The sequence below is a fragment of the Protopterus annectens genome, chromosome 12.part0, assembly GCF_019279795.1.
Source record: "Protopterus annectens isolate FY-2018-M chromosome 12.part0, PAN1.0, whole genome shotgun sequence".
Taxonomy (NCBI): Eukaryota; Metazoa; Chordata; order Ceratodontiformes; family Protopteridae; genus Protopterus; species Protopterus annectens.
Window position 1 is genome coordinate 911440440 of NC_056746.1, and position 17508 is coordinate 911457947.

General features: G+C 34.9%; 1 protein-coding gene across 1 annotated transcript in view; it reads right to left on the reverse strand.

Annotated features, from left to right (window-relative positions):
- The window catches only part of LOC122817360 (opsin-5-like), a 356813-nt gene that overhangs the window by 48217 nt on the left and 291088 nt on the right, over positions 1 to 17508 (reverse strand). The window contains exon 5 of the mRNA XM_044090562.1: positions 16792 to 17126. Within this exon, the coding sequence (XP_043946497.1) occupies positions 16792 to 17126 (335 nt within the window). The remainder of the gene's footprint in view (positions 1 to 16791; positions 17127 to 17508) is intronic.

Genomic DNA, 17508 nt, shown 5'->3' on the forward strand with positions numbered 1-17508 from the left:
TGCTTTCAAGATCATCAGCATCAGATCATCAGCATCCGGCTTAAGTGTTTCCTGACAATAGTTACATTGTATTTCCTATTGAAACTCACTGCATATATTGGTATATCTGAACATCCTTTTTGAGCCCCAATACTATGTTGTTACTGTGGTAACACAGGTAGGTTGCTAAGCATCTGAATAATGAAAAGGTCAAGGTATCCCATCTGGTTGGTGCAGATAGTTGGCTTAGGACTGTTGTGTCAGCAACCTGCAGTTTGTAATGGATTGAGGTTGTTAACATGGAAAAATTAAGGACATGTTTGCTACGTATAAAAGGTTGGGCACCCTTGGTATTAATACTTGTTGGGATGGATGTCTTATGTTTGTGCTTAGTACAATGTATATGATGCTTAAACATTATTGCACATCTATATTCTGAATAGAGGGATGCACTCAGAGGCAGAAATACCCACCCTCTTATCAGGTGATGGGTGTGAGCCCCTCAGTACTAGGGCAACCTGTGAGACTGGATGTTTCACTTGTGTTGCATAAATGGGTAGTCCCAGCCTCACCCCCTTTCCCATGTAAAGAGTTTTGATCAGGAATATTATAATGGACAGTACAATCTAGAAAAGAGCCCTACTGAATTAAGTGTCAGTGGTGCAACAGGTGGCATACTTGGCTTTGGTAAAAAAGCTGTGGGTTCTATTCCCTCACCAAGTAGAATGACTGCTAACACTGCTATGCAGCTTAAGGGGAGTGCTTCACTCCTGACTGTGTCACACTTTGGATGACATATTAAACTGAGGCCTCATCTGCTTGAGTTGATGGTTGCACAGGTGGATGTAAAAGATCCCACTGCACCCATCTAAAAGAGTAGGGGTCCTTTACTTATACGCAAAAAGAACTCTTATTTACAACTTAATTACATATTTACAGATATATACAAATGTACAAATATATAGCTATACAAATCCATTTACACATATTTATGATTTCCTTTACAATCATACTAAAATTGCATCCCTATTAGACTCCCACTCCTTTTTCCATAACCACCATCTGATTTTACTTAATATTGTTGCTTTTACCATTAAACATAATAATTTTGTTTACTTTCATTCCATATAACTCATATGACATAAAACAATGTTTTTATCTATTTTTGAACATATTCTTTACATCTAATAATATAATATCCATATTTAATCATATCTAAGCTTAATAATCCACACTAGCACCTCTGTCAGGCGAAGCAATAAAGCCACGGATAAAATCTTCAGTGAACACTCGTTTATTTAGTAGAGTCCAACAGTTGCAGAACCACCAGCACTAACATAAAACACATGAACGTCTTAAAGTCTCCGTTTTCATTTGATACACTTCATCAGATGTGGGCCATCTGTTTGTAGTTTCTATGGTCATTCAAAAGTTGCAGCATAGCATTTTCATAGTCCACTGTCTACCTGACAGAGGTGCTAGAGTGGATTACTGGTCTTTGTGCTTTGGTACCTGGTTGCTTGCTGTTTTTGGGAATTACTCATATCTAAGTTTATTTTATCTACTTCTTTTATATCTTTGAAAAATTCTCCTTTACATGGATTTCCCCATAACTTTTTTTACACTTTTAAATTTCAAAAACACATGTTCTGTAGTAGTTCTTCATAACAATGTAAACATATTATGTCACTTTTCTTTTTATATGGCATATTTCCTTTTAATGATAATTTACTTATTGCCAGTCTCCACAAAAACTCTTGTCATTCTACTTTCTGATTATACCATTTGTTTCTTATTTTTATAGCTTTATTTTTTTCATCTGTTAGATTTTCCCATGGTTTTACATAGTAATGCAGATATTTTTAATTTATTTCTTCATTTATAAACTGTTTTTTTCTTTTACTCTTTTTTACCATACTCCAAAATTTATCATAATTATATTTATACCATTTTACTACTAATCTTTCCTCTTTTTCATTTATCTGCTTTAACACTTTGTACAAATTTAATGAAGCAGTATATACCACTGGGTTAAATTAACCCTAAACCTGCTTCCTATTTATTTACATACAAAACTCCTCTTTTTACTAGATTTAATCTAGAACTCCATATAAATGAAAAAAAAATATCTGCAATAATTCCTTTTCAGAAATTGTTGGCAATGTAAATACACGTGCTAAGTATGCTGTTTTCCCTATCAGTACTGAATTGATCAATTACACCCTTTTCTGAATGATAATTTATATGTTTTCCAAAAAAGTCAGGTTTGTTTTACTTCTTCTATTGTTTTTTCCCCTGAGCATTCTACTTACATCTTTATTCCCAGATGTACCAACACAGACATTTCATTAATTACTTCATTGTAAAATATATACCACCTATCTTTACTACATCACCTAAACCTTTACTTTTCTTTTTATTTAAAGACATCCATATTACCTCTAGACACTTGTTTGTGCAAATTATTACTCCTTTTATCAAAATTTTGTTTTTTGCAATTATTATAATGTCATCTACATATGTTAACATACATGGAATTCTTAACCCTTCAGATGTTATATACCCATTGCCTTCATTTTGTAATTTATTTCACATACATTCATAACAAATGCAAACAGTATACAACTCAGTGGACATCCCTGTCTTATACCACTCTTCATATGTACCTCTTGGCTTAACAAGTGATTAACAAGTATTTTTTTACTTTATTATGGCTATACACCAACATACATAGGTTTCTGACTTTCTCACTTATATTATATTCTTTCATTATTACCCCTAGGATTTCTTGTCCAATTGTATCAAAGGCCTTATTAAGGTCTCCTATCATGACTTTCAGTTCTTCTTTTCTATTCATAATATCATCCACAATTTCTCTGTTGTTAATAATTCTTAATAACCCTTCCCCTTTATACTATATATACTATCTTCCATAACATTTTCCATTTTAGTTTCAAATTTCTTTTACATCATAAAGCTCTTATAATCATTATTATTCAATACTATTGGTCTCCAATTTTTAATTGTCTTCTATCTTCCTTTTACCATATGAATGTAAGTATGCTACTACTTAATTCTTTATACATAAAACTTTACATTTAACTATTCATTCAGAATTTAAAAAAAATATTTTTTGCCAACTGTTTTTTCAGCCGAATCTATATTTACTTGTTCTAATACATTTTTCTAGCTCACTTAAGGAAATGTCCTTTTCTAAGTCTTTATTCTCTTTTTCTGTTAATTTTTTTTTACTTTCTATTTTTTTTTTCACTACCTTCTTTTTTCTTTAAACATTTCTTGTGCATATTGTGCTACACTAATCATAATCTTTTCCTGAGTTCTTTCTGTTTCTCATTTTACATTTTTTATTTCTGTCATTACACCCTCATCTTCCTTTACTGATCTGCTTAAGTAATGCAACATTTCTTTGCTTTTTCCTTGTAAAAATATCTTTGCTATATAATTATTGTATTTTTTCTTGATTTTTTATATATTTTTATATAATTATTTTTCCTTGTCAAAGTACTTTCTGTCATTATGTTTTAAATCTTCCAATGCATCTTTATATGTTCTTTTATATTTTTATTTCATTACTTTTCTCACATCATATTGCTACTTAAAAGACATTTTCTATAGTTTACTTAAATATTATCCACCATGTTCTCATAGTAATATGATCTTTCCATCACTGTATTACTAATCTGGTTCATTCTTCATCCTATGCTTTGCCTATTTTTGTATATTCTTAGTTTTCCTTTATCTCTAGCTATATTGCAAGATGATCAGAAAATCCCATTTCAAATACTGCCCCTTCTCTATAAGTAAACCTTCTGATACTATAAAATACTCTATTTCAGTTCCATACATATCCCTTTTGTAAGTCCATGAATTTCTGTCCCAAAGTTTTAACTTACCACATCTTATAACTTCTAACATTTTTCTTATATCATTTCCTTTTTTTTACGTTTGCCTCTTAAACCACAATTAAAGTTTGCTGTTATTATAATATTCATATTTATCATTACATAGTTTAAAATCTGATGAGATAAGCTTTCCATTTCTTTACAATTAGTGTAAGCATATAATGTTATAATTCTATAAACTTGTTCTTTCCATTTTAAATCCACAATGGTTAATCTTCCTTTTTTACAAAAAATAAATCTAGTATCTTTACTGTATTTCTGCAGAATATGACTTTTCTAGAACATCCCTTATTTTGCAAATTCCAGATTATCTTTCCTCCCCATAGTTTCTCTTGTTTGTAATCTTTCATTTGTTAAAAACATTGTGTCTTTTAATATAATTATATCTACATCACATGATAACACTACTACAAAATTCATATTCTTCTTACTATATTCATAACACTATTCGCATTTACAGAGAACACTTTGCATTTTTCATGTTCCCTTTTCCTTAGATCTATGGTTTCATAGGTTCATGGCTAACTTTCTTAATAGGTCATTCTCAGCCTAGCCACTTTCCCTCCCAAAGATGAGAATCAAACACTGTACCTTATGTTTCTGAGTCAAACACCCTAACCATTATACTAACCCCAAGTCATTAGCTGTATATATTCTTTCTCATCCCTTTTCTTTCTTTTTTCCATTGTACTTATCTCTTTAAATTTTCTTTTTTTATCTTTTACCGTCTTACTAATAGAATACATTTTTCATTTACTACCTCCCAATTTATGTCTTCTTCGTTACTTATTTCATCTATGTCCTCTTTATTATTTTTTCTCATCTAATCTTTCCTCTATTTCTAGTATTTCTAAAATGTCTTCTGTTTGTTCATTTTTTCTTTCTTTTTTGTTTTACTTACTCTTATTTTAATGTTTGAAATCCATCCATAAATACCCAATTTTGTTATAGCTGTAACATTTCAATTCACATTTTTTGCATCATGTCCCATTCCTCCACAAATATAACATTTTATTTTATCTCATTAACTTATCAAATGTCCTTCTTCACCACAACATGTTTTTGTTGTCCCTAGTATTTTGCGACACCCCTATTTCCTTCCTCATTTATAATGCTTAGTATATGTATAATTATTTCTTTCTATTTTAACACAATATTACAATCCCATCCACTAATCCATAAACCCCTTTTCTCATAAACTTTTGCAACGTCCAATACTTCTTTACATAAAATTTTCAAATATCCTTTCAAAGTCTCTTTTTGTACCTCTGCTCAAAATTGTACATGAATTTTCTTTTTTATTTCCCTGTTAAATGATTTTATCACATAAAGTTTCCATGGATTTCAGTCTTTCTTTTTCTTCATATTCTCCAAGGAAAATCTTCCATTGAAAAGACAGTCTCAAATATAATGTCACAAAATATGTCTTTGTTAATAAGAATACATAATCTTACCTCATGTGCTTTTACACACAACGAAGCCATTAAATTATCCCACACTTCATACCTATCGATTTCTTTATCATCTTTATTTTGAATCCTTACTACATAACTCCATTTTTCATTTTAATCTGCCTTCTTTTCTGCTACTCCCCATTTGACTTTCTTTTACTTTCTCTGCACGTTTTCTTTTCCATCTCACCACTTTTCTTCAGGATTGTCTCTGCAACCTCCTTTTGTATTTTCTCCATAATGTCCTCCAAGGAAACATCTTCTTCATTTTCTGGCTCACTTTGCATCACCATTTCTTTAAGTAAATCATCCCAGAACCCTCCTGACTGGATGTAATTTTACATCCATCATTTGCCAACAAATGGCCATCATACAGATTTCTTTGAAACATCTACTTAGAATCCTGCCCACATTATCTGGGTTCAGCATTTCTTTCATCACTCCATTATCTACTCATCTTTCCATCTACCTCCCTGTTTCTCCTGGCTGCCTCTGTACATGGAATGGAAACAGAAAGTGCTCCTGCAAAATAGATCCCACTTACAACAACGATGAGTAGGAGAAGTTCTCTGTTGCCCTTTACTAAATGTCCCCTAGTAGTATAAATACCACCTCAGGTCTCCCCTGAAAAGTGGCCACTAGCCTAGTGAGAGTAACCTGGTCAACAAAGAAATAAAATGATGTAGGTGCCAATAACTGTTACTGAAAGTTTTATGTAAGTTAAAATGTGATACCAATTCACAGCCAAAAAAAAAAGAAATAGAAGTAATACTTTACTGTTGATTTTATAGCTTGCTCGAGTTCTTGCAGTACATGCAGTTAAAATGTATTAACTCCAAAAGATGCATCTACATAATCCAAAAGCTTGAACAAACTGAGCTATGTTAGTCCAGTAGAAAGTAATATATCACCTTTGTGTGAGTTTTATTTTTATCAGGCAGTTAATATGGCTCTTTTGTTTCTTGTACCATATCTTTCTTTTTTCTTTACACTAATTGATATCAAGATATTACATGCATGTTCTCCACATGTCAGTACTTCATTTTTGGCCTACCTGGGATACATTCATAACATGAAGAAACAACGAAGCATGAAAGGTCGACCACATAAGGTCAAAACACGAACATGGAAGCTATATGCTGCTACCTTTTTTAGTAGCACTAAAAAGCTGGTAGTGTGTTGTGAAAGGCTGTGATAGGTCAGGGAATGCTTTTTTCCTTTCCCCACTGTAGTGCCATTTGGCATAAATATATATAATTAGAAGAGGTGCAGGGGAGCTGGTTGCAGTATTTTCAATGTTCCATGCTTCCACCATATGTGGCCAATCTTTTGTGCTTTAATATTTCTTCATTTGATGTTATCAGGTGGTTACAGACAAAAATGCCTCTCCCCCTAAGCTGTTAGCACTCACTCTACCTTACAGTGTTGAGTAAAATACCTATTCTTGAATTAAATGGTAATAGAGAAACAAATGATGTTCAATAGTGGAGGAAGAGTATGGTGGGGAAGGGTGTGTAAAGCAAGCCTGAAGCCTCTAAGCTTCACAGAATTCTGACCACGTATCAAATAGTAACATTTCATACACCTCAATAATTAAAGAATTTATCCTACTTTTAGGCCAGGACATGTTAAGCTTAGACGGATGTTGAGCAGAAAAGCCATATGACCACTGTATTAGCAAGCCAAGTCATGTGAACACTTCTAGTGTGACCACTGGACACTTGTATCATGTGAGCCTACAATGATAATTTACATAAGGAAGTGGGATATAAACTCATAAGAAATGTAGCATTTAAACCAAACCTCTCACTTATTCGTGCTTGTAAATACTAGTACTAAACAGGCACCTACTTGTGCCAATGAGCAGACTTTTATGACTACTTTTTTCTACTGTTCCAAAGCAAATGCCCCAGACAAAGCTGTTTTTTCCAGTCATTGTTTGGTTTTCAGTATGACTTCATCTCAAAGCCATAGATAGATGATCTTGCACCCTGGGCAATTTCTCAAACTGGTGCCTGCTACTAAGTAGAACCGCAAATACACATCAGCATTTATTAAAGGAGCCACAATGTCACCCATGGCTTCTTAAAAGAATACTGGTACTGTACTTGTACCCCATCTGCAACTGGCAACTGATGATTGCACCCCCTAACAGAGAGCACACAGGGCAGCCACCCTCCCCCCTTGCCCCATGGTAGTTACGGCTTTGCTTCATCATGCATTAGACTGCTGTTAATGACAGCATTGAGGGGTTCAATTGACTATGCCAACTGACTGAAATGCATAACATTTCCCACCATGTTTGAAACAAATGCATTAAGTTCCACTTTGTATCTACGAATTCCTTCAGTGAAAAGTTACTGTGCAGAGAATCATACTAACACATTGCAGTATTTTATGTACATAGTCACTGTTAACATGAGGCTTTTTTCATGTAACTGATTGAAATAACCAACATATTGCAAAATAATTTTGTTTTGTGTTGCATTTTTTATAGAGGTTGGCATAGGAATGGTGTATGGCAATCTCTGATGAACTGATATTTTTAACACATTTATTTTTAACATGCCAGGAAATGTATTCCATGGGTCTAGAATGAAATATTACATCTCTCTTAGTCAAGACACAAGAAGTTATTACTGAAACATCTAAACAACATAACAGCACTTTAAAATATCATCATTATAAAAAAAATGAAAAAAATATTCCTAAACAAATGTTGCAGGGGACTGTTCCTACCCTGCATACTCTTATGTAGAGATATGGCCCACACCTCAAAGATCTATATACACTGCCATCAAAATCAGACAACTTCAGGGAAAAGGGAAAATGTTAAAAAAGAAACTCATCTTTTCTCTATTCTTTGAGTCATGTGACCTCACAGACTGAACTACTGCATTCCTTACAAAACAGTGTTTAAAGTGCTGATACAGTGATAACATAAAAATACGATATCATAGTTATGATATTTTGGGCCGTGACTAAATATCACATAATAAACTATAATGAAACAATAAACTATTGATGGAAGCAACTGCTAATACAAAGTTTGGAATTCAAGTTAAATTTTCATGACCTTCAAGACTCCTTTTACTCCCTTTCCCTTTCCAAACCAACATATCTTTTCAGAATCTGAGTTTGCTGTTTCAAAAACATTGATTCCACAGAAAATGCACACACACAAACACACACACACACACACACACACACACACACACACACACACACACACACACACACACACACACACACACACACACACACACTTCACTGACATCACCGAATATTAGAAAAGCAGCAGCTGCTCACAAATGTCCACCATCTTGTGTTCCTGAGCAGCAGTACTTGTGTAAGTAAACCGAATGTGTGAAGTCCTTTTTACTAGGTTTAAAATTATCATACTTTCACCTTATGCAAAGAAGATTGTACTAAAATTGCCACATGGAAGGATTCACTTCTTCTACTTCATTCTGTAGTGACAGATCACATATATGTATATTCCAAGCTAAAATTTAATTTCACTGTTTTCTGTGAGGCTTGTAACCAAGTGAAAAAGTGAACGAACTCTATTATTCTCCTCAGTTTATTGCAGGATTGTAAATGACCTGGTGTGGGACTCTGCATTTACTGAGCAGATGGCAGAGAAATGAACCCTGCACAGAAAGTAATTTCATCATAGGATGCAGTCACACACACACACACACACACACACACACACACACACACACACACACACACACACACACACACACATCCATACGCATAGAAACATACTTTTTGAGGATATAGGAGAAAAATTAAGCATCTGGTAAAAATCTACAAAGTCATGCAAAGGACATGCAGACTCCACAAAGAAGACTCACTAGTCAAGAACCAAACTGGACAACCAAGCACTGTGAGGCAGCAACAGTAACCCTTGTGCCACTCCCACTAGGAAACATGGTGACCCTTGAGCAATATGAGCTCTATAACAAACCAAAGTAAGTCTGACATACTATAGAAAAGCTACTTAGTCTTGAGCAAAACTCCATTCCTGCACTTTTCCACAACTGAGTGACAATGAAATTCCTACTCAGCCTGGAGAATTTTTTGTGATATAGTATATATGACCAGTGTTAAATTTCTCCACTGTCTTGTCTTCATCAAGAAACCAGTCTCGTGAGGTTTAGCATATTGATTTATTATTTTATTTATTTTTATTTTACATTTGTTGACCGGGATAGTCCGACTGGATACATGTCCATTTTCAGCAGAGGCCCGAGTAGAAAAACTCCAAGGTACAAACAGAAAGAAATTACATGGTTCATGTTAAACACTGACTCTTTATATAAGCAAGTTGTACAATTTCCATAGTTTAAGAATTCACAAGGTAAACAACCTAGAATTTGCGACACATCTGAATTGCAATAAAAGTATTAGACTCTATCATAAGGAGAGAGTTAGTCAGGCTTGGTACAAGGACATAGCCAGTTTAGTTTCAAATACTGTTTGAGTCTTTTCTTAAATTGACTCAGGGTGGATTCTAGGGTGATGTCAGTGGGGAGAGAATTCCAACTTCTACCTACAGAGTTGGCAAACAGAGAGACACCAGCTGAATTATTAGTTTTGACAATCTGAACTAGCAATCTATTGGAAGAGCAAAGAGGTCTGATATTGTTGTAGGGGTTAATGTTTTTAATTGCAGGTGTATTGTCAAGTTGGTTAAGTACTTTATGTGCCACTATAAGTTGGTTGTACTAAATTAGGCTGGGCAGTTCTAACCACCCAAGATAGTTTAAGTTGTTACAGTGGTGTGTCCTGAAGGGCATCCCAGTGGGAAATCTGGCAATTTGATTGTAGCAGCTACAGAGTTTGTTAAGATCAGTTTTGCTTAAGTTGGTGAGTAGAGGGGGATACGTAGAGAAGAGCTGAGAGTAGATGAGAGCGTGCAATGGCAGATCCACCTAGTGGGGTTAGGAAGGGTTTAATCTTGTATAGTGATCCAAGTTTTTTATTGATGGTTTTGATAGTTTGGTTGACATGCATATCAAATTTAAAATTATTTTCTATGATAATGCCTAGACGTTTTGTATAGGTGTCTGGGGAGATTGTGGTGCCATTGTTAGATTTTATGGAAAAGGATAATGCAGTGGACCTGCGAGTAGGTGTGAAAAGTAGCAACTTTGTTTTATTGGGGTTTAAGATCAGATGACAATCAGAAAGCCAGTTTTCAACTATGTTAAAAGTTTTCTGGGTTGATGTCCACAATCTGACTGGGATGTAGCAGAGCAAATTAGAGTGGAGTCATCTGCATATTGAATACAGTTAGCATTTGGGATGACCATGTAGAGGTCATTAATGAAAATGGAAAACAGAAGAGGTCCTAATTAGGTAGGAGGTTAGATCATTCGTTCTGCCATAGGACAGCCTGTTGTCTACCACTCAGATAAGATTGGAACCATTGAAGAGCTTTATTATCTAAGCAAATTGTTTTCAGGGTGTGGATTAGTAAGTGGTAATCAACCATATCAAAAGCCTTTGAGATTTCCAAGAAGGGGGCTGAGGATAATTTATTATTGTTACGGTTATAGTTTATGGCATCAGAGAAGGCTAAGAGAGCTGAGGTGGTACTGTGATGAGGCCTGAAACCATGCTGAGAGTATGCCAAGAGATTCTTTTGAATTAAGTGGTGTAGCAGTTGTCTAGGCATACATTTTTCCATGATTTTAGCCAGTGGTGACAGTATAGCTATTGGTCTGAAATTAGTTCAGTGGAGCTGCCACCTTTGTGGAGTGGTATCACGTGGGATATTTCCAGATGGAGGGGATGGTGGCTTCTGCTATCATTTGATTAATTAGTATGGAGATGGGGAATGCTATGGCATCGGCAGCTTTTTGTAGATACTCAGCAGTGAGAAGATCAGCTGATAGTGTGGTGGGTTTTAATTTTTTGATCAGGGCATGGATAAGTGATGTAGCAACCAGTTGGAAGCTAAAGGAGAGTTGGGTACTGGGAGTGGCGGACTCTGAGCCAGGGCAACTTGGAGGTAATTAAACTTAATTTACTTTTGCTGTTGTTGTGTGTTTTGGGCACCTCAGTGTACCTGTAGCCGTTTAGTTTTTGCATCTTCAACTTGGAGGTAGCTGGCTTGCTAGGGCTTGGATAGTCTCAGTGAAGAAAATATTGAAGGTGTTTGAGACATCCACAGGTGGTTTATCAATAGAGGCTGTGGGGGTTGGAGTGGTGGTTTGTTCTGGGTGTAATAGTTTATTTATACCTGCCCAGAACTTCAGTGGGTTGTTTTGATTTTTTTGTTGAAGATTACAGTAGTAGTATTTTTTATCTAGTAAAATGTATTTTTAGTCTCATTCCTTAGCTGCCAATATTTAATTTGATCTAGGAGGGCTTTTGTAGTACGCCATAAAGCCCATGGTTTGTTTCTGCAGGTGATTTTTGATTTAGAGTCTTTAGAAAGCCACGGTGCAGGTTTGTTTTTGTTCTAATGGTGCGAGCGGGAGCATGAGAATCTAGGATAGCAAGGAATTTGTTATTAAAGTAAACAACAGCTTCCTGTAAGGGCAAGTGTTTTAGGACTGACCAATTGCATGAGTTGATTTCATCTTAGAATTTGGCAAGGTTAAAATTCTTATTGTTTCTTATCATTCTGTGGGTGGCCTGGTGGGGGTTAATGGCTTTATGGTTAATTATATAGGTAAGAAAGTGATCACTTAGATCATCAGGGAGGGTCCCTGATATGTACAATTGGGGAAGACTATTGATAAGTATCCAATCTAGTATTCTTTCTTTATGCTTAGGTTTACCTAAATTCCACTATTAGCTGAAACATGGATCAGCTTCAACTAACAACATACACCCTAAATTCTTAGCAATGTATTCAAGAGCTATTGCTTGTGCAATTTCTTTATTAGTTACCAGATCTATAAAAGAGGGTCACAATCCTTCTATTTGGAAAAAGAAAAACACCCATTGTACCGGAATATAAAGGAAGCATATCACATGCATTAAAGGAGTATTGTAGCATAATTTCTTGTCTTCTGTATAAAAAAAATCTAGAGTAAATGTATTCATTCAGAAATACTCTTATTGGCTAATCAAATACAATTGCAAATTCACAACACTGCTTCAAGCTTAACCATACCACAGATACTGTCTATTGTGGCCAACTAGATCATGAGCAAATTGTTCGCTCAATCTTTTTATACCTCTTCAATACTGGGGACCATGCAGTGACTCCTATGGACTTAATTACATATGGATTTTGCTACAGTGCCTTTAAATGGTTCAAATACCATCTGGAAGATGGAATGGTCCTGTCTCACAAAGCCTTGTGCCAAGATTTCCCATTTTCTTTCTTTTTTTGTGAAAGGATGGTCTATCATTATGAATTAGCAAAACCGGTACAAAATGTGGATGACTTTACAATCCTTCTTCTGCATGATACAGAAATGACACTTTTTTATACTTTAGAAACTTTTTGACCAGGTTAGAGACTAATTCCGAATGGACAAGTTTTAGTTACAGTATGGAAATATAACAAAGTAGGAGTCAGGACAAAATGTGATACAATATAAGGAATATACTGAACAATGGCTTAAAATATATAGGTAATAAATGAAATAAATAGTATATAAAGCAAACAAGCAATCAATGTATGCATCAATGAAGTGATATAAATTTGATTTGAAAACTTCCAACATAGTAATATAACAAAATAATGCACACCTTTGGACACATTAAACAGAAATCATATGCTGTAAGAGGAAAACATTTCAGATGTGAAGAAGAGCCCAGAGTCAGAATAATTATGTTACTGGAAGATACTGGGGATAGTTGAAACAGGAGCAGGAGGTTCACTTTTTAAGCAATTCTAACAGCTGTTGTCTGAATAGACTATAGTTTTATCTATCTATTACAGGTATAGTTTGGAAATGAATTCAAACCTGTAATCCATCTTCCATGGCCTTCATCTTAGAACAAAGAAGACATCAAAACTATGGTTTTCCAAAGCAGTAGCCAAAATCCTTGTTTCTCCGCCCTTACTGACTATTCAAATGTAATCCAGTACCTTGATCCCCTCTAAAGACGTCAGTATCTTAACCTCCCTGAACAGGTCACTTTTGTGGAAACAATCTCAGCAAAATTACTTGGTCTCACCAATGATAATCACTTATGATTCAACAAACATGCATAATGCTGTATCCAAAACCAAATATAATGTGGAGAAGCTGTGAAGTGTCAGATCATTCCTCCCCCATGATGCTCAGTTATCTACGTTATTCAAGTCTATATTCTGCACATCTAGTTTATCTACATTTCTGCTACTTCATCATTTTGAGATGACTAATAATAAGGTAGCTAGAATTACTGTGGGGTGTTACTGAAAAATATAATTCTACTTAGCCCTTTATAGCCTTAAAAGGTTATAATTTACCCAGCAACCTCCCTAGTACTATATTTCAACTGCTTTTGAAAAAATAAAGCAAATCTCATGTCTCCACACAAAACACTTTTGGAATGACTGTAGTAAAGAGGACTAAAAGGCAAGTTAACTTCAGATAACTGGAAACAGTATGCTTTCAGTATTACCCCCACCAACATATAAGCCACTGTTGGAGTTTTTATGGTTGACATGACTGGTCATTTGGGAATATAAGCCACAGGAATATTTGTTAAGTTGATTTAGGCAACAGTCCCCAGACATCACCATCAATAAAATAACTAAAGTATGAGTAGCTATAGTAAACATGAATTAGTGGTCACTTAACAGAAATACTGCCCATAGTAATATATCTCAACATGTTTTGAAAGCATATAGTGAGCCTCTTTACATTTCCTATCATTACAGCTGGAGTGTGTACAATAAACATGCGGGACCAGCCATTTGAAATCAAGGCTCCCTACAATGTTAGCCACATGTGGAGTGAGAACTGTAATCATGACTGTCTAGTCCATTGAAGGAAATTATATTTAGCCTTATATATTATTTAATTTCAAGAAACACTTGCCCAGCAAGCCCTTCTCCCCAAGAACAGTCACAGATTAAATGGGTATAGTTAATATGAGACAATGGTCACCTGAAAAATTCTGCATACTCTTTTTTTGAACATTTATTTAATTTGCTTGAAAACTTGACTTTCCGAGGCAAAAAGAGTGGTTTTATTTCTTAATCTCGGAAAACCACACTATTTTTTGATTTTATGCAGTGTACACTTATCTGTGTGAGAAAAAGATGTTCATATTTGTTGTGAAATGAACCTGAAGAGGGATGCTGTAAAATTATGATAATAAAGTAACAGTTACAAAGTCAAAACACATGTTGTATCTTCACTAAATTTCGCAAACACTAGTTTCACCTCCTTGTACACAGTTTGTCAGAAGCTAATATGTTCATCCTTATGGTATGTATCTAATATAATTCTAAGGGGACCACATAAAATGGCACCAAATAAAAGCTGGAATGATACTTTATTCACACATATCAAACATCCATCATCCCCCTCTGCATGTTCACACACACACACACACACACACACACACACACACACACACACACACACACACACACACACACACACACACACACACTTTTGCAATCTGACAAGCCATTCTGATTTTTAGTTACTATCATACACATTCTGAATCCACCCTAAAGATAACCCACTGACATTTAATTGTGCTGAAAAAGTGAAAGAAATCATGTCCAAAGTAATGTGTTTAAACTGGTGGTTGTTTTCAGATACTTGCAGTACAACCTCTACCCCCACAAACCATTTCAGTGATCCTTTTACAGTAACTGTACCATCTTTTTTTCAATCACAAACTAATCACACACTGCAAAATTTCACTTTCTTTACAGCTGCCACAAACACATACATTACACTACTGACAGATACCATTAATGATTGCTTTACCAATGATCCCTAAAAATGTAAAAAGTAAATAAACTTCTTGCATTCATACCCCTTATAAGAACCTTAGCTACGCTATCTGGTGGCCTGTGCAGAACCCCAATCTGGTGCACTTCTCAACTGTAAGTTAAGAAAAAAAAATACTCAAAGTTATTGACCAAAAACAGCTTTTCTTCTCTGGATGAGTTGGAAACCACTTGCTACAAATGCAGTATTGGCATACTGCACTAGTACTGCTCCATTGACATCTGCCCACGACACCCTGTAACACCATGCACCCAGGCAGCCACTCCCCTTTGCCTCTGACCCTCCCATTCTGGCATTAACACTTACTGTAGTATGTTTCAATGTAAATCCGTGGTTGTTGTGTCTTTCGGCTTTTCCCGGTTAGGGGTCGCCACAGCGGAACTCCGGTCCGCTAATGATTAGCAGTAGATTTTTTACGTACCGAGTTGCCAGCCCTGACGCACAACCTTCAACAAAGGTACGCCCATTCACGCATTGTCTCCACACAGATGACGCTTTAGCTGAGAATTGAACAGGACAGCGTCTTACTGTGAGGCAAATCCGTGGTATTTTTAAATAATATTAAAAAACAAAAATCACACAATTTTGGTGGACTTCAGTAACACTCATATTGATGACTAATGTTACTAATGTCATCACAACCATGGGTAACAGGAGAAAGTTGATTTAGTGTCAATTAGCTTTCCAGCATCAAACTTCTTTAAAATGAATGATTTAAAGTAGTTGTTAAATTCATTTTGCTGCTATATGCAGCAACATATATTGGAAAGTACATAAAGCACTATAATAATTAAAAAAGTTTACAAAAATTGTTTAATTTCTATGGCTTAACACTTCAAACACCAATTTACTGAATAAATGTATATCATAAAGGTCCCTAAAGACATAGAGTTCCAGGAAAATGCTGTATTTGTTCCTGCCTTAATCCAGCCCTGTACCACAGATTTAATTTAAGATGAAAACTAAATTTCAAGAAGTGGAAATGTGATGATTCCTGTTTTATATATATCTGTATATATACAGACACATGAAATATATATATATATATATATATATATATATATATATATATATATATATATATACATACATGTATATGTATATATATATATATGTGTGTGTATATATATATATATATATATATATATATATATATATATATATACATTTGTGTGTGTGTATACTACTCAGACACACACACACACACACACACACACACACACACACACACACACACACACACACACACATCTGTTTATGTATATCTACTTACTCACCTATAGTCTATATATTTCTGCTTTGTTTGACACCTAAGTACCACATAAAATATTTATTAACTACTTTATTCTTGTGGAATAAAAGTGATGCCTTATGCCACATTAATCCTAATCTAATCCTTAACTTGAACTTTTTTTTAACCTTTGCACTTTTGTCAGTACACATTAATTCTTCATACAAATTAGCTTTGTAAAGTAAAGTTGCAGATGGTAGTGGCAAACTTACCTTTACAATTGAATGATGTACATCAGTGGCTGTGATCTGTGGCGACATATGTTGCTGGACTGCGTTCCTCGATACTTTCATGGTTTGAAAGATGAGGCAGTAAGAAGCAATAATGATGCCACAAGGCAACATATAACAAAACACAAAAAGTGCAATTATGTAAGACATTGCCACAGACTCTTTATTTACTGCATGCCAGTTTATGCAACATGCTGTTCCATAAGGTTCAGGTCCATAATGCCCCCAGTCTGCCAAAGGAGCAATGGCGAAAATGGAAGCATAGATCCAAACACCAAGCAGAAGGGCTCGAGCATGGGCAGTGGAAAATTTATTACCTAAAAAAAAGGAACACATATTATAATCCAGTACCTTTTTAACTTATTATTTTCTACATTCATTAATCATCTTCTGTCGAATGCTTTGTTCTGTTCCAAAACTACCTGTTCTTTTAACAACCTTGCTTTAGCTTCTTAGGGGTCGATAACCAAGACCTTCATTTGCTTTATCTTCCAATACTCAGTAGTAATTGTGGCTTTGTAATAAGACTCTTGTAGATGTCACAGGGTTCAATGTTATGCCATTGCCCATGATGATGGTGTTTAAATTCCACAGAAGGCATAGTACATGCTAATGTCAGTAGGGTACATCCATCAAGTGACCAGTCACCCTGTAATTTCATAGGAATATAGGAATGATAATAGACAAGTGATCATTGGG